General features: G+C 27.8%; 1 protein-coding gene and 1 long non-coding RNA gene across 2 annotated transcripts in view; one reads left to right on the forward strand and one right to left on the reverse strand.

Annotated features, from left to right (window-relative positions):
- Positions 1–27,495, reverse strand: part of LOC107167196 (heparan sulfate glucosamine 3-O-sulfotransferase 5-like) — a 45,446-nt gene that overhangs the window by 10,047 nt on the left and 7,904 nt on the right. Inside the window, exons 2-3 of the mRNA XM_089225479.1 lie at positions 20,775–21,019; positions 14,475–14,690 (exon numbers count right to left, since the gene is read on the reverse strand). Coding sequence (XP_089081605.1) covers positions 14,475–14,690; positions 20,775–21,005 — 447 coding nt within the window. The 5' untranslated portion in view covers positions 21,006–21,019. The remainder of the gene's footprint in view (positions 1–14,474; positions 14,691–20,774; positions 21,020–27,495) is intronic.
- On the forward strand, positions 20,960–23,897 carry LOC149056022 (uncharacterized). Its single transcript, XR_016191357.1, has 3 exons — positions 20,960–21,098; positions 23,131–23,285; positions 23,370–23,897. It is a non-coding gene; the product is annotated as an uncharacterized LOC149056022 (long non-coding RNA).

A 27,495-nucleotide genomic window follows, 5' to 3' on the forward strand; every position in this document is an offset into this window, starting at 1 on the left:
TTGGTCTGTGAATTTGTCCTACGTTTTATCTTGCAAACTAAAATTTGAGATCTGTTGTCTCGTGTCCAAGAGCGGCGTACTTTTAAGCAATTTAATTCTCGTTCACTCGATTCCTTAGGAAGTAAAAATAACCCCACCGACCCACCAGCATATAAAAAATGAGTACAATTAAATTACCTCACTTTGTTACGGTGGTCCGTTAACCACGCGTGCAATAATTTATTAAATTATGTTATATCATATTATCATATTTATATGAAATGTTGATGTTACTAATATTATTGGTGAGAATTAACTCCTTAACTCCTCACACATCAAAAAAAAAAAAAAAAAAAAAAACGATCAAACAAAATAAATGGACAAAACATATCCTTTGATCGACTTTCGGTGGTTTCATCACTCTGTCACATTCAGTGGTTTTATCACTCTGTCACATTTAGTCGAATAAGAAATTTGTATAGGTGCTTCACCAAAGTTGCAATGTTTGACAATACTGTCGTTGACCAACCTTTATTGTATAGATAATAGACGAATCACCCCTATATATACTCAATCAGTCTATAATAAATCATATGTATAATTTTTGTTTTCTCAAATCAAGTCAAAACTATGTTTCTTTAACTAACCCGTGGCACCATTGCAGATCAAAAACCTGCTGTCATCGTTGTCTGCAGATTATATTATACATAAAAACGGATTTAGTCGTGATTCGTCACCATCGTCACCACCGTCGAAGTTTGCATTCATTCGTCGTAATCTCAGTCAAGAGGATTGAATATTTATATTCCTAAAATACTATTATTATTATTGTTGTTGTTTTAAGGCTGCTTCAATCGATACACGGATATTGACAGCTGTCGATCACTTCCACTGCAATATTTTTTTCTGGCACGATACACAAGTCGAATAAAACGCTATAACAACTCAAGTTGTACGGTTGTGAAAAAAAAGAAAATCTAGAGAAACATTAGATGAATAAATTATATTATTCAAATTCAGATATGTTTGGTAAAAAAAAAAAAAAAGTGTTTTACACTGAACATATTTTATATTTACCTATTTAATGTGGTGCATATAATCGACACGACTCTATTGTTTATTGTTTATGTATTTTTTATCTTGGAAAAACGCCTTAAAAAACCAATAGTTCACGTGGTATCGACTGTGTTTATTCTTATTTTGTTCGGAGAACAGCCGAAATTGTTAGAACCACCGACCATTTCATTATTAATTCATATATAACGCGACCAACTGAGTGTTACTTGTCAGCAAGGAATTCGCATGTGAAAATAATTATCTTTTCCTCAAAACGTAAAATAAGTCGAAAAATACATACACTTACACTCGGGTTGAGCATATTATATTATCATACCATTTTATTATATATATTTAACCTTCGAAGAAAATCCCAAGAGATTACCAACGAGATTTGCTACCCTAAGCGGTTAGGTATGTTAACGAATTTTCTCCACGTCTGAAATGGGTATCACGTACCAACCCATACGTACTCTTCGCGACTGGTGGAGTGCCAATTTTTTTTTTACAAAAATAGCTACTATTATTTTTTACGGATTAGTTATAATTATGTGATCAAGATCATCGAACACGAATAAACCATGTTATACTGAAACCAGTGGCAAAATCTATCAAACACTGCAAGTACGTACCACTACTAAATATGGCGTACTTAATAATTTTAGTATTAGAGTAAAACGTTGGATAATAACAGAGAGCTTTTCCTCCACCTCAGAACCACCGTCAAGATAATTCTAACGAATTATGGAAATTCGTTTTCAACCGTCGATGATGGTTTTCCGCCAACGTGCTGAGATGAGTTAATTACTCGGACGCGGTATCCGTCGATTCGACGAATAATAAACATAACTATCGATTTCCACGATAACGTAAACGTCCCCAACACACATTTATGTTAATTAACTAAGATAATATGTATATTTTAGTGTAACCGTTCGTTGGTAAACTTCAAAGAAGCTCATTTATTTCTGTATTATATTATAATATCAGTATATAGGAAGTTATAGCAGAGAGGTATACATTAAATTTTTTAACAGTTTGACGGGAAAGACTACTATAATACATCTCTTACGATATTTTACGGAACTGTGTTTTATTTATGCGCATTTATAAGACTATGAAATACAAAGAAATAATAATAATTTTTTAGTGCGTATCAAGAAAACGGTTCTTTTTAAAAGTTCAAACGATTTTAATATTGTTTTTGTGCGAATAAGAACAAACTTTTCTGTGCGTTTCTTTAATTTACATAGAAATGGCCAATATTCTTCGCGAGTCTTGAACAAAACAGAGTAAAATTATAATTTCTCAATATTCTTATCTATATAAGATTTACTTTACGTATAATTTTAAACTTATCTAAAACATTGTTATGATTAAAAATGATATTATAATCTTACGTTTTCTTTACTCATAAAAAAATAAAAATATTGATACAATCTAAACACCATCATAATTTATTTATAATTTTACTTGAAGTAAAATTGATAAATAACTTAAAAAAAAAAAAAAAAAAACAGAAAACTAAGGTAATGTTCATAAAACTTTAATCTTATAAATTATATAATATTATTTAGTTATTATCATATCCACATTTAAATTTATTTAAACGTGAAGTTTAAATGTTGGTTTCACGCTAAAATAGAATTAGTTATTTATATAAATAAATAAATAAGTTACTTTATCTTCATTATAAGTTCGCTTTGGGCTTTAGAAGAATATAATAAATGTATTATATAAAATATATACATTGTTGTTGCCTCATATATTATTCACTTGCACAAGTATCAACTTTGAACGGTATTAACAAATATTTTAATTATTGATCAAAAGTTTTCAAGTTTGACACGTTAGAAAATTCCCAAAACATATTGTATTTATTTTTAAACTAGTTTGAAGGTATATTGAATTAAGATATGGAAATGTACAGAATTTGATGAAAACAAATTACGAAAAACTACTACTAAATATTATATTGTATATATATTTTTAAATTATTGGTGTTAATATATTTTGTAAATTAAACAGTGATAAAATAACAAATTACAATTAATATACAAGTATAATATTGTATAATATTGAATGATATTATATAATATTATATTATAACTGACTAACTATAAGTATTTAAAGTTATTCTATCGAAAAAAGTCGATTGATTAAAATTTTTAAAATTAGATATTAAGTTAGAGTATATAATTATTAATTAAAATAATTATAATAAATCTAAGACTATGTTTACAATATGTGTATTTTTTTTATCAAGAATATTCAGTATAAAATTATTATACTACTTATATCATGTTATATCACAGGAACATAGCTTAAATTGATCTTAGTATTTGTGAGTGTAAATAGCAATTAAAACATCAATCATACACGCATCGATCGTGTAGTAAGGTACCAATTACACATATAACTTTATAGACAGGTACCCAAAGACCAAGGTGCATTTTACATCTAAGCCGAAACTCCATTTTAGCTGACACACATAATTTATTATACCAGCTTACATAATATTTTTTATAACGCAATTATAGTTTAACATGATAAATAATTTTATGTTCTTTTTAAAATGAAACTTCGTAAAATAGATAGTGAGACAACAGTAAGTTATAATGCAAACAAATTATTAAAAGGTCGCAATTGTCTATAAGAAATTATCATTGAATAAAAACTGTGCAATAAAGAACTTGTGAATTGTCATTTTCGTTCTTGTATTTTATATTTCTTTTTATTCAATTCATCTAAATCTCTGTAATGAACAATGCTGTCGAAAAATATTTAGAATAATTATAATTAAAAAAAATATTATTATCGATTAATAATGTTTTTTTTTAAACCATAGTTTTTTTTTTGAAAAGGTCTTTTAAATCGTTTTTAACATAAAAATATTGTTATAATTAATACTGTGATAAATAATCATTTATATATTTAAGTATATTTAAGTATATTTAAGTATAGTAACAATATGTATATTATTCTGTGTGTAATATGTTGGTAATCCGGCGTTCCGAATAGGCAATTTAGGGGCAGTTGTGTACAACCGGGAATTGAAGAGTATTTTGTCAGAGAATGAGTCATTTTTTATTTTTTATATTGGAAAAAATTATAAAAATTAAATACGAACAGAGAAGCCTCTATTCAATATCCTAATATACTGAGAGAACTTGCGATGTATTCAAATTAACAGATATTCTGAATATTTACTATACATCAATTTAAATATAAAAAATAATGAATATAATATCATACCTATTACATTTTATTGACATAATATCATTTTTGTTACATTTTTTCAACAAAATACTTGAAATAACATGAAAATAATAAAATGAATTGATATCCTAATGGAGTCAATTCGTTATGAAATATTAAAATAAATTAATAACTAATAATAATTCAAATTTTCTTTTTTATTAAATAAGCAGCTAGGTCACGATATCATTGTATATTTAGCCTTCCTTTGGGATCTTCTTGAATAGTCTCAGATGATAGTTTGGTTAGATGGTTGTGCGTCTTTTGTGCTTGAGAGTTATTTGGCTAGAGAAGTGCTCATATAATAGGGCTAATTGCTAGTACTTAATTTTAAATCTGAGTGAAGATTACTATTGAAAACGTCGAACGAGAGTTTAAATATTATAAGATTGAATTTAGTTTTTAATCTTTGTAAAGAGTTTTTATTCCAAATTTTAACTATAGTTGGATTCTGTATGACTGAATGAATATTGGCAGTAATTTATACACCAAAAATATTGTTTACGATTTTGCTTGTCATTCTTGCGTGTAAAGGTCATTTTATTTTCTCTGTATCGTACTTATTTTAGTATATATACTGCCAAAATGTCGAAATAAATAACAATATAATTTTGTTCAACTCAATGTAACGCACTATATACATTGAACAGTTTTTCAATAATCAAAGAATAAAAATTACACCAGTATAACTTTTAAATAAAATATTTTATATTTTTACGATATTTGTATTGAAGATTTAGTAAGCACATAGCTATAATGAACCTAAGCCACTTTAATTATTTATGTTCATAATATAAAATATATTTTACATATACATAATATTTCTTTGAAGTAAATGGAGTGTCAACATATATTAATGTTATACACCAATAGAATATCGAAAAGTAAATTGAGTATAATTTTCGTCTACAGTTTTATACGAATATTATACATCAATAGTACTCAATAAATAATACACTCGTATATATTAAATTATGTACGTTTATGATGTATAATATACAATTTTAACGACAATAATAAACAATGTGAACGCGTATATACTATTCCGGTCAGGAGAAGCTCTTTCGTTAAATATTATTCAAACGATCCGACGATGCAAAAAGAAATATTTTATATTCCACCCTAATGACTTTTGAAATCGTACCAACTGAATACTGTAGTAGTGTGTAATGACTAATGAGTAATAATATTATGAAAAAAAATAATGACAAAATGTTAACGTGAAATCATCAAAGAAACTGAGCACATCATATCCAAACGTGGAGACTTCATGATAAACAAAACACAACACAGAGCTTGTTAATCATCAACCCTAACTGCGTCGATGTCGACACACTTTCTGGACATAATTAGCGCATAATAACACAAGCGGAAATCATTCGGTACCTATTTGTATGTACGGAGGCGTATAAATAATCGAACTTTAACGCGCGAGCGTTTTGCCTCAATATCACGAACCCGTAACAATCACGACGTCCGACATTTTTGAGCATTTACAGTGGGGAAGTTCGTGCGATACTAAAATAATTTAATAGCGTCGTTATTAGACAATAATGATCCAAATAAGCTAAATTAGTAAATTACGCGTGTTGGAATCGGAGGTGACGTCACAATGAGGGTTGAGTTACATACGTACGTATGAACATGAACGATAATAACGTCGTACAACACTGCACAAACGAGATTATATGGATACAACGTCGGACGACGACAAAAAATTACAGCGAGCCAAAATAAATGGAAAACTAAATTACAACTACATGGCTGTCTCCTTCAACAGTCGCGGGGTCAAACGACGTATAGTCGTAACTAGGTCACGAGAATTCATCGGATATTACGCTGTTATATACACATTGCATTACACTGCGCTATCGCATCACTTTAAGCGCGACCCGCGATCAATTTATTATCATTTCAAACTTTCAGTACAGTTGTGCACACCAAACATCGAATTAAATATGGAATCTATGAGACTATTCATCATATGGGCAAAACGAAGAGGGTTATAGGGACTGGTAAAGGAACTGAACATTTGTGTAATTTTTAAACCAATACGAATACAACAATTCAAATTTTCACGCGTTGGACTTTTTCTAAATGCAAATCATAATGTTAGAATGATATTTTGTATTATTATTAAAAAATGTATGTATAACTGTGTAAAATTGTATCGGTTTATTATTTTATGTATCCCAGATATTATTTTTATTTTTTTATTATTTATAAATAATTAATCAATATCACTTAAAAATAATTTGAATACATCTTTGCTATATTAAACATGTTATAATATATTTTAATAAATATTAACTGTCATAATATGTGATTATTCAATTTACAATAAATAATATTTATTATGGACTATGGTAAGGTATATAATGTGAATAATATGTTTGCCTATTAAAATTTCAGCTTTATTTGGTGATTCCTCCTTTAAATTTTACTAGACTCACGTCTGTGGAAATATAACAATACAAAGTATGCCGAATAATCAGATATCAAAATATACATGTATGTATATATATGTAGAATATTAACTCGGATGGTTATTATTATACGAAATCTTTTCGAATTTCCCCAAGCATTAAATAAAATTGTATGATGATATAATAGGTAGTATAATATATAATACGGCATTAAAGTATGAAAAAAACTGCACATAACTTTATTGTAATAGGTGCGAATATAAAATTATATTATATAATATACTGTTAGAATAATGTTAGATATATGATCACGATCTATATGTGTACATTTCAGACAATTTATAATTTTTAAACTTCAACAGGAAATGCATATTATAGTGAAAAGGTTAGTAATTATAATGCTCCAAAATATGCCTTTGCAATTGAACTTTACTCATATTCCTGAAAAATAAAAAAACACATGAGAGGCAGCAACACGTCTCCCTTGACCAAAAATACTAACAAAAAAAAATTAACACTTTTCCCAGTCGAGAATATTTCAGTCACTCGAATTGATGATTTAAAAAAAATTATGCATGAATTTACTTGGGTAACGAATGATGAATCTCTAGAGAATATAGTTAAATTATTACATATTATGGAATATAGGTATCTTATCTTCAACTGAACGTTCTGCTTCTTTTTCTTTTGGAATTTCAAATAATAATTCTTCACCTACAATATAAGCAATGATTTTTATTTGAGATATGAATTACACTTAATTAATCAATGTAATCACATCACACAAGAAGTTTGTTGAAAAATATAATGTTTTATTAAATTCATAAAGTTCTTTAAATGCAAGAACGGACAGAATCACCGCAAATAATAATATACATAGTTTAAATGATAGTGTATTTGTAAAATATATCCAATAGTTCACAAAATGAATTTCCCAGTGGTCTTTCTAAAATAAATGAAGCCTTTTATATGAGAACTTCAGACAGTACAACGTCTTGCAATTACATTACATAATTACAAATTGGTTACATATATAACAGTACATTTTTCTAAAACGTCTCTACAAGATTACAGACAACAAAGAAGTTCTCATTTCAACTATTCTTGTACACGGGGTTGACTTAAAAGTATTACTAATGTTCGTAGTTTGATATAATTATTTGTGGGGGCTATGCATGACTAGAAGTATGTCTTCGAAAACACCCTATGTTTTACTTGAAATAAAATGAAATAGAATATTTTTAAGAAAAACAATTTATACTTTACTCCTCCTTAACCTGACATTTTATTTATAAATTATGAATGTATTATTTAATACATATACATATAAAATATAAAATAATTAAAATTGTTGATCTATAAATAAACATTTTTATTATAAAAGTAAAAATGTATATATATACACACACATATATATGAGTACAGTTATAATCATTACACTTCTAATATTTTAAGCCTAGATGAGTTTATGGGAAAATTATAAAAACATTTATATCCATAACTCCAGATAAAATGTTTTAAACAAAATTAAACACCGTGAAGGGGCTACAAATGTTTCTGTGAGGACTATCTATAGCCCCATGCATATATACTACGTTCATAGTATTACTACTTTGAGTTCCGAACGAAAGTTGTAAATGTAGACACAACCATTTAATTTTAAAATTATACTCAATTTGTTAGCTGACGTTTTTTTATATATATGATGGTTTTTAGTTAAATTTAAATGTTTAAAATTGATTCACAGTGTTCCGAATTGTGAGAAATTAGCAGTAAAAACTGTCTTTTTTTATGCTCTATTTTTAAATTGAGGTTAAATCGTATCTTCAGGATCGAAAAGTATTCAACGATTATGCGAAATGTATGTTTTATTATAATACGAACTTCGAGAATTCAACAATCAGTGTTAGGAACAGATAACAAAAAAATCATTTGAATAAAGATAAAGATAACAACACTAAATTTTATCTAAGATACAGATAAAAGATAAACAAATTTAATTCATCTAACAAAAAGATAAAAGATAAAAATATTTTATCCAGATAAATAACAGATAATTATAGAAATTAAAATTAAAACAACTAATTTAAAAAAACATATATAATGTCATGTAAGTACATGCCTATATAATATGTTTATTTTCGACTTAACTTATTATATCATGATGTGTATCACCAAAAATTAACTTCAACACATATAATTATATAAGGAACCAATAAGATACAAGGGACTCTAGGGAGTAACAAAGTATAAATAAAAATTTGGGAAGTCACCCTGCTGAAGAAGTTGTCGAGTGGACCAAAAACAAAATTCACATAGTTAATAATATTTTTGGTACAGATCTATCTAATTTTCACTAAAAAATGTATCTTTTAAATTTATCTAGATAAGTCAAATATTTATCTAAAATAAATACTTAGATAACTTATATTTATTTATCTAGATAAGATAAAAGATAAAATAATTATTATCTGGATATTTTATCTAGATAAATTTATCTAGATAAGTCCTAACACTGTCAACAATTTAAGGACTTCATCGAGTACCTGAACATCCTGAACAAATTATGTTAGCCCAGCGATATCGTTCGCGCGCACGCTTCGTTATCTATTCCAATAATTACTTCAAGTTTGCCAAATATGGCACCGCCTCGATCACCGCAAAAAAAAAACCAAAATGGCATTTGTCCTCGCCCTCTAGCACATCAAACAAAATCAAATTATTTACCTCACCAAATCAATATACATGGCACTGGCCAAGGTAGATGGCAAGAACGAAATAGAATTATTTCAACCAAACCTCAAACTGAAGCAACTAAGTTCACACTGCGTTCTACATAAGTAACGTCTTAACGATTTCTCAATATATTCCAGTGGTTTTCAAACTGGGTGCCGCGGTTTGTCCATAAATTACCGATTGAAATAAATGGCACTACCTATGTACATTCATAAATGTTTTTCTTTTATAAGATTTTCAGGTATTTAAAATATAATAAAACAATTTAAAAGACCTTAGAGATGAGGTTTCGATAAATCTAAACCTTTTGTTCAAAATCTTACATCGACAACGCACTTGAAAAAAATCTATTTTCAATTAAGTTTTCTGTATATTTCTCCTATAGGCGGATGTGGAAGTGGTTTATTAGGTACCTGGTACACAGTATCTAATTGAAAATCTTCTTTGTACAATGCAGACACACTCTAGAACTATAATACGCCAACTTTCCTACGTAAAACTCTTGTAACAAATTAATGAATTAACACGTCTTTCTTCTTTGTCTTTTATACTTGATAACAATTTCCTTGCACTACTATTACACTTGTTATCCTGAAATTATTAAATTAATCCAATTTATTATTTAGTAACTGGCGCGTTTAAGTGCCACCGACTAGATTTACTATAACTGTATGTAAAATAAAAATAAAAAACCACTGTTTCTGGATGTTTTTTGATAGTAACAATATGTTTGGCGTAATATTTGACATAACTGTAATCATGTAAGCAAAAAAAAAAAAAAATTTGGACACTTGTCTGTAACAAAGTGACCTGTTTGCATATTATTTTTACATAATACCTTTTGAGTACAACGAAAATATCTAACTTAATACTCTTTATACGTTTTTAACAGCTGGTTCTACTTCTGTATTTATTTTTAAATCCTTTTAATGCTACACGTACCTTTTGCTCCGATTGCTATTTTATAATTTAAAATTCAACTCAAGTAACAAAGTAAATAAATCTATGATCCCTGTAGTAGAAAGTACTGGAGTCAGTTTATATGCTTTTCAGTGTGACCGTTTTTGATTTTTGTGACCGTCATATTATGTAAAATAGATTAATTACATGCAAACACTCTCACTGGTAAATTGAGTAACCCATACTTGATAATTATAAGTTAACAAAATAGTTAAAATTCCAATTAGTCTAAACTCTTTAAATAAAACTATTTACTCTAAAAAACGAGTGCTCAGTTATTTGTTTTTTGTATAATGTACATCATACAAGTAATTTTATTATTTTACGAACTATTTAAAAAAAAAGTGATCGGCATAATATATTTAAAATTAAAAATACGGAAAGTGGATATCACTCTGCTGTACATCAGGTTATAAGTGGGTTACTGTAATGGATGGAATTAAATTTGAATCCAATGATATTATATCATTGTATACGGAAAATGATTCTGAGTGGAGACCGGTTATTTGTCTAGGATATATTATTTTAGATTATTATTATTTAATATTAATATTTATTAAAATATTTAACTTTCCAGTGGACATTTTTTTGAATAGATGTCATTTCAATTTTCACGGACAAACCCCCATCGCCCCTACAACTAACACGCCCCCTACAAACAAGAAAAAAAATTAGTAGGTACTTATCAAAAATATTTATATAATTCTAAAAAAAAAAAAATCAAAAGTAGTCCAAATGTTTTGAAAATTTTACCATGTCTAGGTAAAACTAATATAAGTAAACAACCCAAATTTCAAGTTTTTACAAATTTTTTTAACCGAATTACAACAAAAAAACTCCCAAAATTAAAATGACTATAGCTCAAAAATTGCTAAAATTTTCCGAACTTTAAACCGTAAGGAACAAAATCCAAAATCCAAAATACAACAAAAAATATATCTTGTAATTTTTCATTTGAAGCAACATCTTTTGTAGAAAACGTCGTCCGTAATTATTTAATATTATAAAATTGTGATATCGTGAAATCGTATGTTTTTCTCCTTTAACCGCTTTTATTTCGAGTACAGTTTCGAAAATCGAAAAATGACTTATTTAAAGTACCAGCTAAAGAATATTATTTTTCAGAAAAGATGCTACACTTGATGCTTTTGAGCAAGTTTAGAGGGAGAAAAAGTGTTTACAGAATAAAAAAGAAAAAGAAATAAACATCATTGTAAAACCAATACATTCCTTGCTCCGCTAAGGATCCAAAATTAATACGAAATACGTATGTATTTCAAACGTAATAAAACGGCCTCAAAATAATATATACATGTACATTTAAATAAATAATAATATAATATGTATAGGTACAATCATTTGGTTGTTGTGGAAATTATAAATATTTTAGATTTTACTAAAATTGTGTTTATTTTTTACAAGTTACGAGGGGATATCTTATGAATAAACTATTCAAATGTCCGTCAAAACATTTGTTATTAATTTTTCAGTACAATAATGTCGTTTCGTTACGTTCATCCAAAGTAATAGTTTAGTAACAAGTTTTATACGCCCTGTATTGTAGCATTCATATTCAAATTGATATCAAGCTACACAATATACGAAAAATGTATTCGTCAATACTTTAATAATATCTTATTTTACATTTATATTTTCAATATGTTGATTCATGCTTTGAACATTTAACTCAACTATATGAAACATTATACTGCGAGAGTTTATTAAATAGCGTGTCTAATAACTTTAAACGAGTAAACTACTATATTATGATTTATTTTAAGCATATTTCCATTACACGTAAGTTTTTATTTTTTACCATAAAAACTACCAAGTAGTAATTATTTCAGAATTACTGGAAAAAAAAACACTTTATATACTATATGTAAAAAGAAGAATATATATAAACCTATCATTGTATTCGTAATTTACTCACAATATTATAGAACTGTATGATTATATATTTGAATGCATTTTTCTTCGGTAAAACAAAGAATTTACGAACTATTCGACCAATGGGATTATTTTCAAACATATAAACACTATTTGCCATACATACTTGATAAAATAAATGGATTTAATTTATCTACGTGTTTTTTAATTTATTATATTGTAGTATAGGTTAGGATTTTGTTTACATGGCATAATCGAAAAAAATAATATTGTAAACATATGGGGTGTTGTACGTAAAAATATGTGTTTCAAAAAATTTCAACTTGCTTATTCATAAATAATAAATTTGTTCTGAGTGAACCAAGAAACTTATTGGACTTAAAAACATTTCATATAACTCCTTTCTCGTATTTTATCAAGGGTTATGTTAGATTAGATATCTCATAGAATTTCCCTTCGATTTGCTTCAAATGTCTCATATTAACGAAGTACTCACCTCCCAAAATCCTCGAGTCAAATAATTTTGAAAAATATTAGTATATGAAGTTTTCAAATTATTGTTTGAAATTTCATATCACATTCATTAATTCATTGAATAATATTAATATTAATTTGTAATTTTAATGTCGAAGAGTCCAAAAAAAAAAAAACATTGTCTTCGAATCATATTTTTCTGGACGTTCCATAAAGTCTTGTGTACTTATTGTAATGATTTATTATAAAGATTTTAATCATCAAAATGAACTCGAATAGTATCACAAGAAAATATTTTTTATTTTTTTTGTACAACGAATTATGGCTCACATGTACTATTCTGGATTCTATATGAAATAATATTTTTACTAAAACTAAATTTATGTACAAATATTATTTCATTTACCAGTATTAAATATATGTTTGAACGAAATTGAACAACAATAATAATATATAACTCGAGGTTATCACGAAGAAAAAATAATAGCAATGTACATTTATCAAGAAATGATAGGTGGAACATAAAATAAAACCGTCATAATATAATTTATATTGCTAGTGAATGGCTGACGGGCACAAAAATAAATGTAGTCAATAATTTAAAAAAAAATTAAAAACTATTATTTCAATGCAATACAAACAAAAAAGAAGAGTAATGTAATGCAATGTATAGCATTATTATGTATTGTGTAACTTTCAGTATAATATGAGTTCATGAGTATTGTTATAGTTATTGCTAACAAATAATAATACATTTCACATTGATTTTATCCAGTTTTTGTCTTTTTTTTGCATTGCATAACAGAAATAATTCATATTATGCTGCATTAACATTACTACGAATAAGAAAAAAAAAATTTGAATTTATAGATTGAAATGATTTGTTTGCTTATTTTACAATTTACACAGCCTTTAAAGAATATAATTAATTTTGACGTAATTTTTAGTAATTAAGGGCACATCACCTCTCTCTCGCATACATTTTGTTTTTCTTCAGGAATAAAATGTACATTTATACAATGCGATGAACATGCGAAGTGAATCAATCAAGACGAATAACCAAAAGAAAATCGAAGATAGGAATACGTGGAAAAGCAGTTTTATCGCAAAATTAATTTAAAGTCAGGTAACCAATAGATTGGTGTATATATATATGTTATATTATTTTAATCAGATTCTCATGTACAACCCGTGTACGTCAAAATCGCGTGCTGCAGTCTCCATGTTTTTAGACGTCTTTCCTCCGCAAGTCGATACCCATCTCTTATCATCATGAACACGCTACTTATTGTACTACTCCTCATGTACGACAATAACAATATTATGTATTCTCACAAAACTTCTAAGGATATTTTTCCACCAGCTTAATCGATATTTGGGTGTATGAAAAAACAAAAGTCGGGTATAAAATCCTCGAGAATTTCTATAACTGTTTTGATGAGATTTAATCGCGAGTGCTGTTGGTTAGGGATTGAAGGAGGGTGTGTTGAAAACGTTATAATTTTTCGCTTTGCGTGTTATAGGATATATTTTAATATCCGCACAACACCTGCTGCAGTGTTAAATGTCCGACCACCCTCTGTCATACAATTATCACGTCTTTCGCGGATAGTCTTTTGTGCAGCGATGCGCATCGTAACCTGAATAATTGCGGTCTTATCGATCAGTATTTTGCATATTAATTTCATTTATTACCTCTGGTGTCACGAAATAGCTGGGGCTTTTTTCAATGGTGATTTGGTTGGGGAACGAGTACGGCATTCGCCTCCTGTACCAGTCCAAGCCACGTTCGTAGTTGTCGTCCCGGTCGAAGAAGTGCACCTCGCCGTTGGCCTTTTGCACAGACTTGTGCAGGAACAACATCTCCAACAGCGCCCGCGTGCCACCTTTCCGCACACCGATGATGATCGCCTGCATATGACATCGTAACACATTGATTAAAACCCAAATATCATAATAATTGATTATTATAAATACACAAGAGCAGGGGATTCCATTAATGTGCACCTGTCAATCAATAATGGTAAAATCCACATAATATGATAAAGTTTTGTACATCTGTTCCAAAGCATGTTAATATGTAAATATGTTAATATGTTTATATGTATATTATTTATATTGTTTACGGCTCCAGTTTAATAAAATTTTATTTTGTAATTCAATTTTGTTAAGTATGTTAACGAGTTCGACGTTATTATAATATATAATTAATAATAATTGTAATAAAATAATTGACTCGATAACGTAAAATACAAAATAAGCCGATAATTTTCTATCTTTCAGTTTTAATTATTTTGATTATTTATTATTAATTTTTTAGATTCGAGCGGAGCGATGAATGTAATGATTTTACCATGATACGTATTTATTTTTTTGTGTGTCTGTCATCACGTTTTGGAGCAGTAAAAGTGCTTCGATTTTCGACTTCAATATTTCGTTCGATTAGAAAGTGAATCTAGTTGGTACTTTAGGGGGTCAAAAGTGAAAAATTCTCAATATATTTCTAATTAATCGGAATAAACAAACTTAAAATTAAGGGGAAAATGGGAAATTTTACGCACAATCAGTTTTCGACAAAATTGATTTTGATTTTTGATGTAACTTTAAAACAAATGCCCATAGCTACATGAAATTTTCACCGAATGTTTATATAAGTATATTCTATCCACCATGCCATTTTCAAGAATTTTCGACTTAAGTTGAACTATTCATAGGTATTTGAAATTTTCGATCATTATTAGTTTTTTTTAAATTAATATCGATAAAATGTATTTGTTAGGCAGAAAAGCTTGAAAATTTAATACAAGGCTCCTAAAATATTTTTACAATAGCAGTTGAAAAATAAAATAAATGCATAGTCACAATTTTTTTCTACAAGCATTCAAATTTTAACTTTGACAACATAATAAAAATTACGAAAATTCACAAATTATTTTAAGCTAGAATTTCATAAAAAATTTTCTTTTTAAATCTAAGATTTGAAAATTTTTAATAATCTATAATATATATTAGACAGATGAAGCGTCTCCGTTCAGAATCGTTTTTCGTATACAATGATACCCATTATTACATTCAAATTTAACCTATCCTAGTCAGAGGTCCACTCCACCCCCTAATGTACAGCAGAGCGATACCCACTTACCCGCTTTTTTTATTTTAATATAACAACACATCCAAACCTATTGTAATATTATAATCCCGTATTTGGTTTTCAGACTGCTTAACTTCATAGTAATATATATGTAGTGTGGTATTACGAGTATTTGGAACAATGTACATTTTCAAGAAAATTTTGGCTTGTTAATTTAATCCTTAATATTATGATACAAAACATCACATTTTATAATATTATTAACTAGGTACTCATGTGGTTTTATTTTTTTTTATAAATATAACATAAAATTAGTTAGTTATTTATTTTATACTTGAATTATTCATGATTTCCCACATGGAATAAGCAAACAACATTTTTACCATCTACATAAAAAGTTTTCTTTTTAAATCTAAGAAGATTTAAAATTTTTTAATAATCTATAATATATCGTAGACAGATAAACCGTCTTCGCTCAGAATCGTTTTTCGTATACAACGATATAATATTATTATTGGATTCAAATTTAATTCTGTCCATTACAGTAACCCTACTGCAGAGCGACATCCACGACCTACCCGCTTTTTTTTTTGTACTTGTTCATTGAAACGACCTCTTGGTTTTCGTCAATGCTTATCATAAGTGGGTAGTAGGGAGATCGTGTGATTTATTTATCTATGTATATATCACTATATGCATGATACTACCCCCCTTCTCCAAAAGGAGACATGTGCGGTCTTCACTCCCAGTGGAGTGGGACCTAGTTGGAAACCGGATGACGCAATCGGATGACAGCGTGGGGATTTGGTGACGCGTAAAACCACACAAATTTTTTTTGCACTTTGCTATGAATCAAACCGATGAATGTGTAGTCAATTTTTTTATTATATACATATAAAACTTATTATTAATGAAAAAAAAAGTCATTTACACAAAACAATATACCTACCAAAATAATAAAAAATACGTATTTTGTTTCTAACGCAAATAATAAAAATATTAACTGTAAAATATCTGGTGTAATTAGGTGTTTGCTAAAATTAAGCTATTTTTTTTTTTTAACTGGAAACCAAATAATGTTTGTATTTTAAAACTATTTTAATGGTATACGTAAGATTTATTATTGAGTATTAATTTCGAAATGCAATATATTTTATAACATCACTTTTAAATTATTATCATAACTATTTTCAGATTAAAATAAAACAAATATAAATTAGAGTACTATTACAATTCTTATATAGAAAAAACTCATTCAATGCTCATATGAATCGTTCATTAATAATATGTTGTCCGATTTTTAGCATTTTTTGTTCTTTGTTCTTTTATAAAGATTTATTTGAGCATTATTAAAACAAAGTGATTATTTTAAATCTATGATATATATAGTCTTATTTTATAAGAATCTTAGATTCTAATACAAATATGAATTTAAAAAATGTCGTAATTCCTTTAAAATTATGTTTAACTAATACTTATTTATCAAATAGTTCCAACTATTTACTTAAAAAAAAAAATAGCAAAATGAGATTTGTATGAAAAACTGAATTTAATCATTTATGTATTTCTACATTTGAATTTAGTTATATGTAATGTATTATAATATTATTCCATCGTCAATGCCAAATTTGAATGAACATAAATATTTTTTTAAGCACATAACAATATAATATGTTATATTACATTTTAAATGTAACTTTTATAAAATTAGTTTGTCAACTATTTATCTCAACAGTTATTTAACACGGTTATGGTACTTATTCATATAATTTCGTAATGTCATGAGGGTTAAGTAAATGTAAACAAATAAATTTCGAAGTAACCATGGTAAACTAGACCATACAATTACCGTGTACAAGATATTCTAAATATAATATGAGTAAATACATACCATATAATATTATGATTTAATGGTAAACCGTATAATACAAATGGTGTCGTAACTCTTGACTGTTAACATCGACGTTGATAACATAAATTATTATAATATTACTCTTTTATAGTACCCAATGATCAGAACCATGTCAGGGGATAATAAGTTTGAGCTAGCGGTGATGAGATTTCTCCGAAACGGGTTTACAGATGGCTGTTTGTATTCTGACCAGAAAAACAGAAAATTTACGGTAATTATAATGGATTTTGTATTACGTTAATTTTGATTTCGGAGAAGAGACGAGAATACGAACGAAAAAATCATTTCCATCGTTTTGAATATAAGGATTTTTCAAATTTAAATCACAATTGATAATATAGTTTTATACTTTTTTTTTCGAACGCTGGCCGTTATTTGCACATTCTTTCCTCTTTCTTTGTATCTCGTGTGGTCTCCACATATTAACTGTTTGACCATGATAGATACTTTTTAACGTGCCATTTTTATTTATTTTATTGTGACGAATGAAAGTATATAATATCTTATTGAGCTTCAAATTCAATGACGAATCGTTACGCTAATATTTTATAATTGGTTAAGTTAGGTACAATAAAATATTGAAATAGTTGATGTTTAAAATTATAAGACTATATAATAACAAAGTTGATTGGTATATAGAACATTAGCAAACAACCACGTTATAGTTATTGATGTTACCGACGTTTTTTTTTTTGTTAAACACAGAAATACAAATTAGTGTGGTGGCTATTATAATTATCATACATGTATACAATATTACTAAAGCACAAGTACCTATAGTAATAATATACCTAACATAAAAGACAAATTGGACGGACTAATATTTACCTTACCTTACTTTACATTTCATCTGTACTAATTAACAAGCAAATATTTTATTTTCTCTAATCGATATAAGAAATAACGAATTCTGTCCTCGACCAACATAATATTATAACAATTTCACGATGTTCTAAATGAACACACAACTGAGAAAAATATATACAGAATACGTTAGCAATAAATTAAAAATTGTCGTTTGCAAATATAACGTAACCTATTGTAACTATATTATGTAAAAGAATTTTCGTTCCCAGATATAGATAAAAATTTTACGATCAAGCCTTAAAACCAAAATATAACACATTGAATTCCGTAAAAATATTATGCTTCAATGTGAAAAAAAAATATTTTATACAATTTTAAAAATTATTTATAAATATAAAAATCTATGACATATTATGGTATAATGATGTCTACTCAGTTTAATAAATTCATATGTATGCAAATTAATATTGATTCCTTGTATATAAATCAGGACATTAAGAATTGGATACTACAATTTAATATCAAACATTTAATGACAATGCGTCTACACTCTACAGATATTAGTTAGTTGAATTGGTCTAAGAAATTATTTTTCAAGTATAGATATCCTCCATGATGTTTTCACTAAACAACAATAATTTAAAAAAAAAATATGCTATACATTTACTCTATTTATCTATTTGTACTGTCATGAATGATTTTATATACAGTGAAAACTCTCTATAACGAATCTGAAGGGACTATGTGATTTCTTTCGTCACTAAGAGTTTTTGTAATAGAGAGTAATTTAGGTTTTAAATCAAAACAAACATTATAAGTTAACTTAATGTTACTTACGTAATATTATAATTTAAAATTATCATAAATTCGTTCTACATACTATATTTCATAAATATATAATCACAAGCATACATTAACACTCATTTATGTATATTATATAAGCGCATTTATTGGTTATCAGCTTTTAAATAAAAGTTTTTAATTTGTCTGACCAGTGATCACAATTTGCAATTATAATATACACTATACAGAAGTCCCTCTGTTTTATAGTTTTAGCTGTCGACTATATTAGATTCTTAGTAATCGTCGTCACTGTAATGGATGTTTCCAATTTGAATTAAATGATAAATCATTTTAAATGAAAAACGATGCAATGCAAAGATGATCAGCCAATATTATACCTAAAGATATTTTATCAAACATTTATATTGCTATTAGTAATACGGTGGTGGCAGGTGAAGGTAAATTGAATTTCTTTTTGGGAATAACAAATAACATATATTATAACATTGTCTTGTATAGTATTACTAAAATATGTTATTAATTTATGAGGCAAGACGTTCCACAGGATCGAATTTATAGGTTTATGGTATAAATAGATTAATATTGATCTAAATATTTTAAAAGTTTAATTTTTTTAGTCTTGTTGGTAGCAAGTAATAATGTATCTAAGAGCAAAATGTTTCATGTTCTTACGAAGAATAAAATAAAAATATAATAATAAACTTGACATTTGAATTACAACAGAATAACTAAAATTCTTATTTATGAAAAGAGGAAAAATAATAAATCATTACTTATGAAAAACGATTCTGAACGAACAGGATCTGTCAACTTATATTACCATAGATATTTATTATTAGTGTTGTAATAACAATAACATGTTTTTGAAGTTTATTTATTTATTCTTTATTAATAATATAGTGGGTTGAATTAAATGTTATCGAAAACATTGCATTTAATTTACTGTTAACATTTAATTATTACAATATTTAATTTTAATATTATTAACTATTTTTAGCTTATATCAAAGAACGGCGTAAAAAGTTTGTGGTGTAAAATATAGCCAAACACCTAGGCAGAGTATTCAATGGTCGAGTATTTATCATACAAATATAACACTTTGAACTATGAAGTGTTTTTATGTTATAATATTATATCCACGTGTCGAGGTTTTATCATAAATTAATAATGTTATGCCAATGAATTTTACAAGTACACGAACAGTTGTGCTGTCAAAATGTTGTGTTTTATATTTCAAAGAGTGTACAGCCGATTAAGTTTTGAAAAATTATTATGATTTTACACTAAATACTGATGCCCATGGACTTAAAGTGTACGCCTGTATACTACATTATATATTGCATATGTTTCGTTGTTATTTCCGAATTTTGTCTGCACCCACCTGAGGCAATCGTCTGCTGGTCTTCGGAAACCTGAGTCTTCGATACGCTCGATCGTCTTGAGTCGTCCGGGTAGAACCGGATGTGTCCTCGTCGTCGACCACATCGTCCAAAGCCTGCAGTGGCCCACCGTTGGGGCCTCTGTAGATGTGCAGGCCGCCCAGCAGGAACAGCACGGTGGCGCACAACACCAACTGGGACCATTGGACATTCGGAACACACCATCTTCGCATTACGATTTACACATCTGCAACATACGTTTAACAACATCTGGTTATCATATTATAATAGTGGTATACATAGGCATGCATGGAATTCCCGATCAGGTGCAGCACATTTTTAGCTATAAGGTTCATTGTATATTTGCCAACACCAAAAATAAATAGCTATTTATTTTTCGTATTTAAGACAATTTTTTATACTGAAATGCAATTAAATAATTTTTAACTATTACAATTTAATTTTTAAATACTTATTAGTTGATATACCAATTTTTTTTTATAAAAATTAATATAGTTAATATTTATAAACTTATAAAAATTATCTTCACCCCCTTTCATTATTCATAGGTTTTAATTCATTAATCACTTCTTCATTTTGAATGTTTATTAATTTTTCTTGTCCAATAAACAATAGTAAAAAGGTTCTAATCTTTAACCTTAAGTTTTAACTTTTTTTAAATTAAGAAAAATGTTTTGTCTTCGATTTTTTTAAAAAAAGTTTAGCCAATAGTAAACTGTTTTTGTTGATGAGCCATTTGGAACATTTGGAATGCTTTTTAAAATCCTTACTTCAGCAACAAGTCCTTCACGAGTGATTAAGAATATCTTTTGTAGTATTTCATAGAGATTGGTTTGATGTATTTCATAACATAACATATTGCCTACAGCATTTATTATATCAAGACATTTCTGAGTAAACCTTTAATGTAATTCATATATCAATACATCTAAGGTTTGGATTTTTATAAAGTCTACTTTTATGGATACTTTTCTATTTTAGACTTCTGGAATGTCTATATCATGTCCCTTGTATATTTTCAGACATTTATAAATCAATTAATCATATTTTTCACAATTCTTCATTGAAATCAGTGATTTTTCAATGAAATGATCAGTTGAACAGCAGTTAACTAGTCTAAATTCGAAGATGGTAACGACTTGCTAGCTATTAAGATCATTAAAAAAATAGATTCCATCGCGGATAAACCAAAAATAAATTCAAATGTTTGCAACTGTTTAAAAAGACTATTACCTTTTACACCGCAGACTAAAATATATTTTAATCCGTGAGTATAACTAACAATCGTATCACAAACAAGTAGAAAAAAAAATTGGTGCCACAGAAAAAGCAGATGTAGCCTAGGCTGCATGTGCTGCAACCGTGCGCACGCCTGCGGTGGTATATCCCATGATTAAATTATATTCACCAATGCGGCAACGCGTCGCGGATTAGATCGATAATAAAATACTTATAGACAACTACTGTTGATTAAAACACATTATCATATTTAATGCCGTTTAATAATGTTTACTCTAATATTAAGAATTAACACGCATACCAACATTTGAAACTTTGTGAAAGCTACGTTGAAAATGCATAGATTTTTAGACAAATACATAAAAAAAAATGCTAGTAAATAGATGGTAAAAAATGAAAATAATAAAGGAGTTAATCTCATGATTGTACTAAAAACATTTTGATAATTTATTCTTGTGTCAAAAAAAAAAGTAATATTTATCAATAACTTTTAAAATCTATAACAATATATACCATTAATTAAAATTATTTGAATATTAAGATATACCTAATATTACAATATAATATTATTTTGTATATTTAGTGTAACGTTTTTGTCATTGAAGTATAATATTTATTTCGATGTATAACTTAAGCATAAAATAACCAATTAGGCTGTTGTATAAATTAAGCAAACAATAAAAAAATCAGAGCTATTATTCTTGGCTTAACCAAGATATAAATTTTTATTTTAAATTAAATGTTTTAATTCATTACGTTGAACAATTAATGTTTGTTTAACTTATACGTTATTTTACCTACTATAATTTAATGTTGAGATAAATCACAATTTATACAAATTATCAGTAGGTACTTACATACCTAGTTGAATTATACAGAAATCATATACAGAATATTGAATTAAAAATTGAATTTTACATTCTAGTTTTATATAAATGTATCATTATTAAATATTGAAATGTTTAATATAGGTTCATATATTAATTTTAAGATTCTCATTTATATTTAGAAATTAATTACTTAAAGAAATGGAATATTTAATTCAACATGATATTAATTTTCACTATTTTTGGATAATCGTGGTTTTATGTATTTTAGGTACCTACCTACTTATTATAAACTTGTAATATTGTGATGTTTGCTGAGGCGTATTAGTGGATTAAATAATTTATTCAATTTTGTTCAAATATTGAAATTAGTTAAAGATTTCAAAAGATGATAAAAAATTGGATACACATTTTTATTTTACTAAGGTAAAGTATATACGGGTTCTACATAAATATTTTATATATGTGTATAATGAATTTATTTAATATTAAAAACTAATAAAACTTCAGATTTAACCGCCTCCGAATTGGTCACACATACTTAACACACAGCTACTTGATGATTAAAGACGATCCTCCACTATGTGAGTCATGCAGCGTACTTTTAACCGTCAACCACATTATCACTGAATGTCAAAAATACAACCAGTATCGAGATAAATTTCACATATCCGAACAAATCTGTCAAGCACTTGGACCAAACCCAAAGGATGTAAAAAACTTAATTTTATTCTTAAAAAAAAACAGAATTATACAATTTAATTTAATCTAGAAAATGTATACTTAAAATACTAAAAATGTAACAAAAAAAATTTATTTTACTAACCTAGTTGTCGATGTACTTTGATCAATAAAAAAAAAAAACTTCAGTATAAATATAGGTATAACTTTCAAAATATTAATACAATTTTATATAGATACTAAGGATCATTCAGTGGACATTCATATAAGAATTATTACTCGGTTGTAAGTGAATCATAATAAAATAAAATAGTGGAGTACTATTTAATGTTAGATTATAAGTATCTTTAATTTAAATTTAAAAAGCTGGCCAAAGAAACTGAATATCTTCAAAGATTAAGCAATTTGAATATTTGGTAATAATAAATGATTTTTTTTCAAATGGTTTTAATTTTTCACAGAAACCTTTTGAAACTTTTTTAATGAATACAATGTTTTTCTGTCTGTTTATATACAATTGTTTTTATTTTTAAGACTTATTAACAATTGCATTATTTATGTAAAATTAAAATTGTTATTTATTTTAAGAACGTAATTTAATCCTATTAAATTAACGACACTAATTATATAGTATTATTCTGTTACACTTATACAATAAGTAAAGTGTTATACACGTTAAAATTAATAGAAAAAGTGTTTTTAATTTCATAATATCATATTAATGCATAAGCAATGTTAAAAAAATTACAGATATATTTTATACAACACTGAGGCAACCGATAAAATATAACAAAATCAGTATAAAAACCTTAACACGTTATAGACACGTGGATTACGAACGTCTAATTTATTATTAACATATGATTGCTTATTTTATGTATAAGAATTTATAACACTGATTGATAAGTATTAACTACCTAAACAACTGCATTAAAATCTAAGTATTATAGCTGAAAATAAAAGGTTTGTATGGAGTTTATTCCACCTGAATGTCAATATTGTAGTAAGACAACCGTTACTCAATTCAACGTGCGAGGTAATTTTCACACAAATGACTAAAAACTTAACTGCAGCGAATTACTTCATTTTTTTTTTATATTTATAATTATAAAATTGATTTGGCTATTAATAAATTAAATAACTCATTAAACCAACTATGTAATAATCTCTTTGTTGATTATATCTATGCGATGTTGCTGATGCTCTTAATAACAATATAAAAGTCTTGTTAGCGTTCATGTAAGGTTTAAGGATAGGTTTAACATAGGTACATAAGACATAAACATTGTGCTTTAAAAATAAGGTAAGTAATATTATAAGTTATAAACATTATATAGGTATCTTATATAGCTATCTCGGTATTTTTTGAATTTTAATATAAATAATTGGGACATTTCATAAACTATTTTATCCGTTAAAACTCTCTCCCCCCCCCCCCCCCCCCCCCAAAAAAAAAGTGTTTAAGTGTCTAAAATACTTACATGTTTATCAAGGGCGTAGCAGATTAACATTCAATATTTTTGAAGAGAAGAGGGGTAGTATTTATATTATCAAAAAATAAATATAGTCTTACAATGTAACTGTTTTATAATATAAGTTATTAGTATCAATAAGTTTTTTTTTTTTTTTTTTTTTTTATTAATGATAAGGCTTCAACAATAAAGTCATTAGCCGGAAAAACATGTTTACAAGTTATTTACAATCATCTTAATATTAATATTTAAATAAAGGAAGTACAGTATAATACAGGTATATGGTGTTAATGGTATAGGTAACAGTAATATATAATTATTTAAATTCTATTATAGAGATTAGTTATTTTAAGGAATGTTATTAGGAGGTTAAAATTATCTATACTTAAAATATCTTTTAATGTTAAGTGTGGAAAGATTTTTCTTTGTTCAGATAGATTAGGGCATTCCAGGAGTAGGTGTGCTGTGGAAATCGGTGCGTTGTTGCATAGTTCGCAGTTTGGTCTCGGCTCTCTTCTCATTAGGTGTACGTGTGAGATGTTAGTGTGTCCAATTTTCATCCGTGTCCATATTACTTGTTGTCTTCTCGTATTTGAGGGAGGATTTGGGTTAGGTGACAGAAAAGGTTTTATTTGATGTAGTTTGTTGTTCAGTTCCTGGTCCCAGAGTCGTTGGTGAATCTTTTTGCTATTTATTAAGGAGTTTCGGGCGGTGTCCTTGAAAGACGAAAGGTCTAATTTGGGGGTATTGATGTTGGTGGAGGCGGCTTCTTTAGCTGCTACATCAGCTTTTTCATTTCCTGGTATATTTTTGTGGGCAGGAATCCACATGAAGGTTACCGAACGGGGGGCAAGGGAAGAGGCTCTTTCTTGTATGTTTTTTATTATTTCATTTGATGTCCCTTGGTTTTGTATAGCTAGAATAGAACTAAGGGAGTCGCTGGCGATTAAGAAAGATTTTGTATTTTTCCAATTTTGTTCAGTTAGTTCTATGGCTTTCAGGATCGCTAGTGCCTCGATGGTGAAAATAGAATTAATCTCCAGTGAAGAGAACTTAAAGGTTTCTTCATCTGTGATTATAGCTAGTCCTGTTTTGACGTTGCATTTTGATCCATCGGTCTATATAATTTTATGATTACAGAAATTCTTAAGTATAATGTCATTAAAATGTTTAGGGATTTCGGACGGCTCTATGTTTTGGATTTCTTGGATCATTGAGGTGTTGATGTTTAGGTTCATTTTCCAAGGGGGGAATATGTAGGGCGTAGGGGAGAGCAGTTTAGGCAGTGGTGTATTTGTTGTGTCAAGCCATTTTTTAATTCGTGTAGATATTGGTTGATTTTTTTTTAAGTGTAATGAAGGAGGTGAAGTGTTGAAAAGGTATGGTGATATAGCATTGTTCTTGTCGGCTAGTCTTTTAAGTGCAAATTTATAGGTGAGCATGTTTCGTCTTATTTCGAGTGGAGGAGTATTTGCTTCACATAGAATGCTAGGTATGGGGCTGGTTTTAAATGCGCCAATACTCAGTCGAATTCCTTGGTTGTGGATTGGATCTAATGGTTTTAAGATTGCTTCAGGGGCTGCTCCGTAAATTATGGAACCGTAATCTATGACGGATAGTACTAGACTTTTATATGTTCTCATTATGATGATGCTGTTAGCACCCCATGCTCGATTGGAAATGGCCCTGATTACATTTAATCTTGATTTGGTCTTAGTTTTTAAAAATTTTATGTGTTTGGACCAGTTTAGTTGATTGTTTAGGTTTAAGCCTAACATTTTTAAGTCATTTGTGGGCGGAATTAGAATATTGTTCATGTAAATATGAGGTGGGGTTATATTTGTTTTGTATGAAAAAAGGATACTTTTGGATTTTGCTGGGCCAAATTTGAATCCCGTAGATTTTTCCCATTTGCTGATTTCATTTATGGCGTTTTGCATGATTGTTTTAGATGTGTTTACATTTCTTCCTTTGCAGTAGATAGTACTATCGTCGGCAAACATAATGGTTTTGAGTGGTGGTGGTATTATACTTGGAAGTTCGTTAATAGCTATTATAAAGAGGGTGACACTTAAACTTGATCCTTGGGGAATGCCGTTTTGGAGATTGTGATTACTGGAGTAGGTTTCGTTTAATTTCACAGAGAAGGTTCGTTTTGATAGAAAATTTGAGATATAGGCGAGTGTATTGCCATTAATATTATTTTTTTGGAGTATATCTAGTATTCTATGGCGCCAAACCATATCGTAGGCTTTTTCAATGTCAAGTGAAGTTAAAAGTACGTGTTGTTTGATGTTGAAGGCTGAGTAAATGTCTTCTGTTAGTATAGTTAAAGCATCTATGGTGGACTTATTTCTTTGGAAACCAAATTGTTGGTTGCTGATAAAATTTGTATGTTTTAAAGTCCAATATAATCTTTTGCTAACAATTTTTTCCAGCAATTTGCTTAGGGTGCATATTAGAGATATTGGCCGGTAAGATGT

Source organism: Diuraphis noxia, unplaced genomic scaffold, assembly GCF_037042655.1.
Source record: "Diuraphis noxia isolate RWA-SAM2 unplaced genomic scaffold, SU_Dnox_SAM2 contig0004, whole genome shotgun sequence".
Classification (NCBI taxonomy): Eukaryota; Metazoa; Arthropoda; class Insecta; order Hemiptera; family Aphididae; genus Diuraphis; species Diuraphis noxia.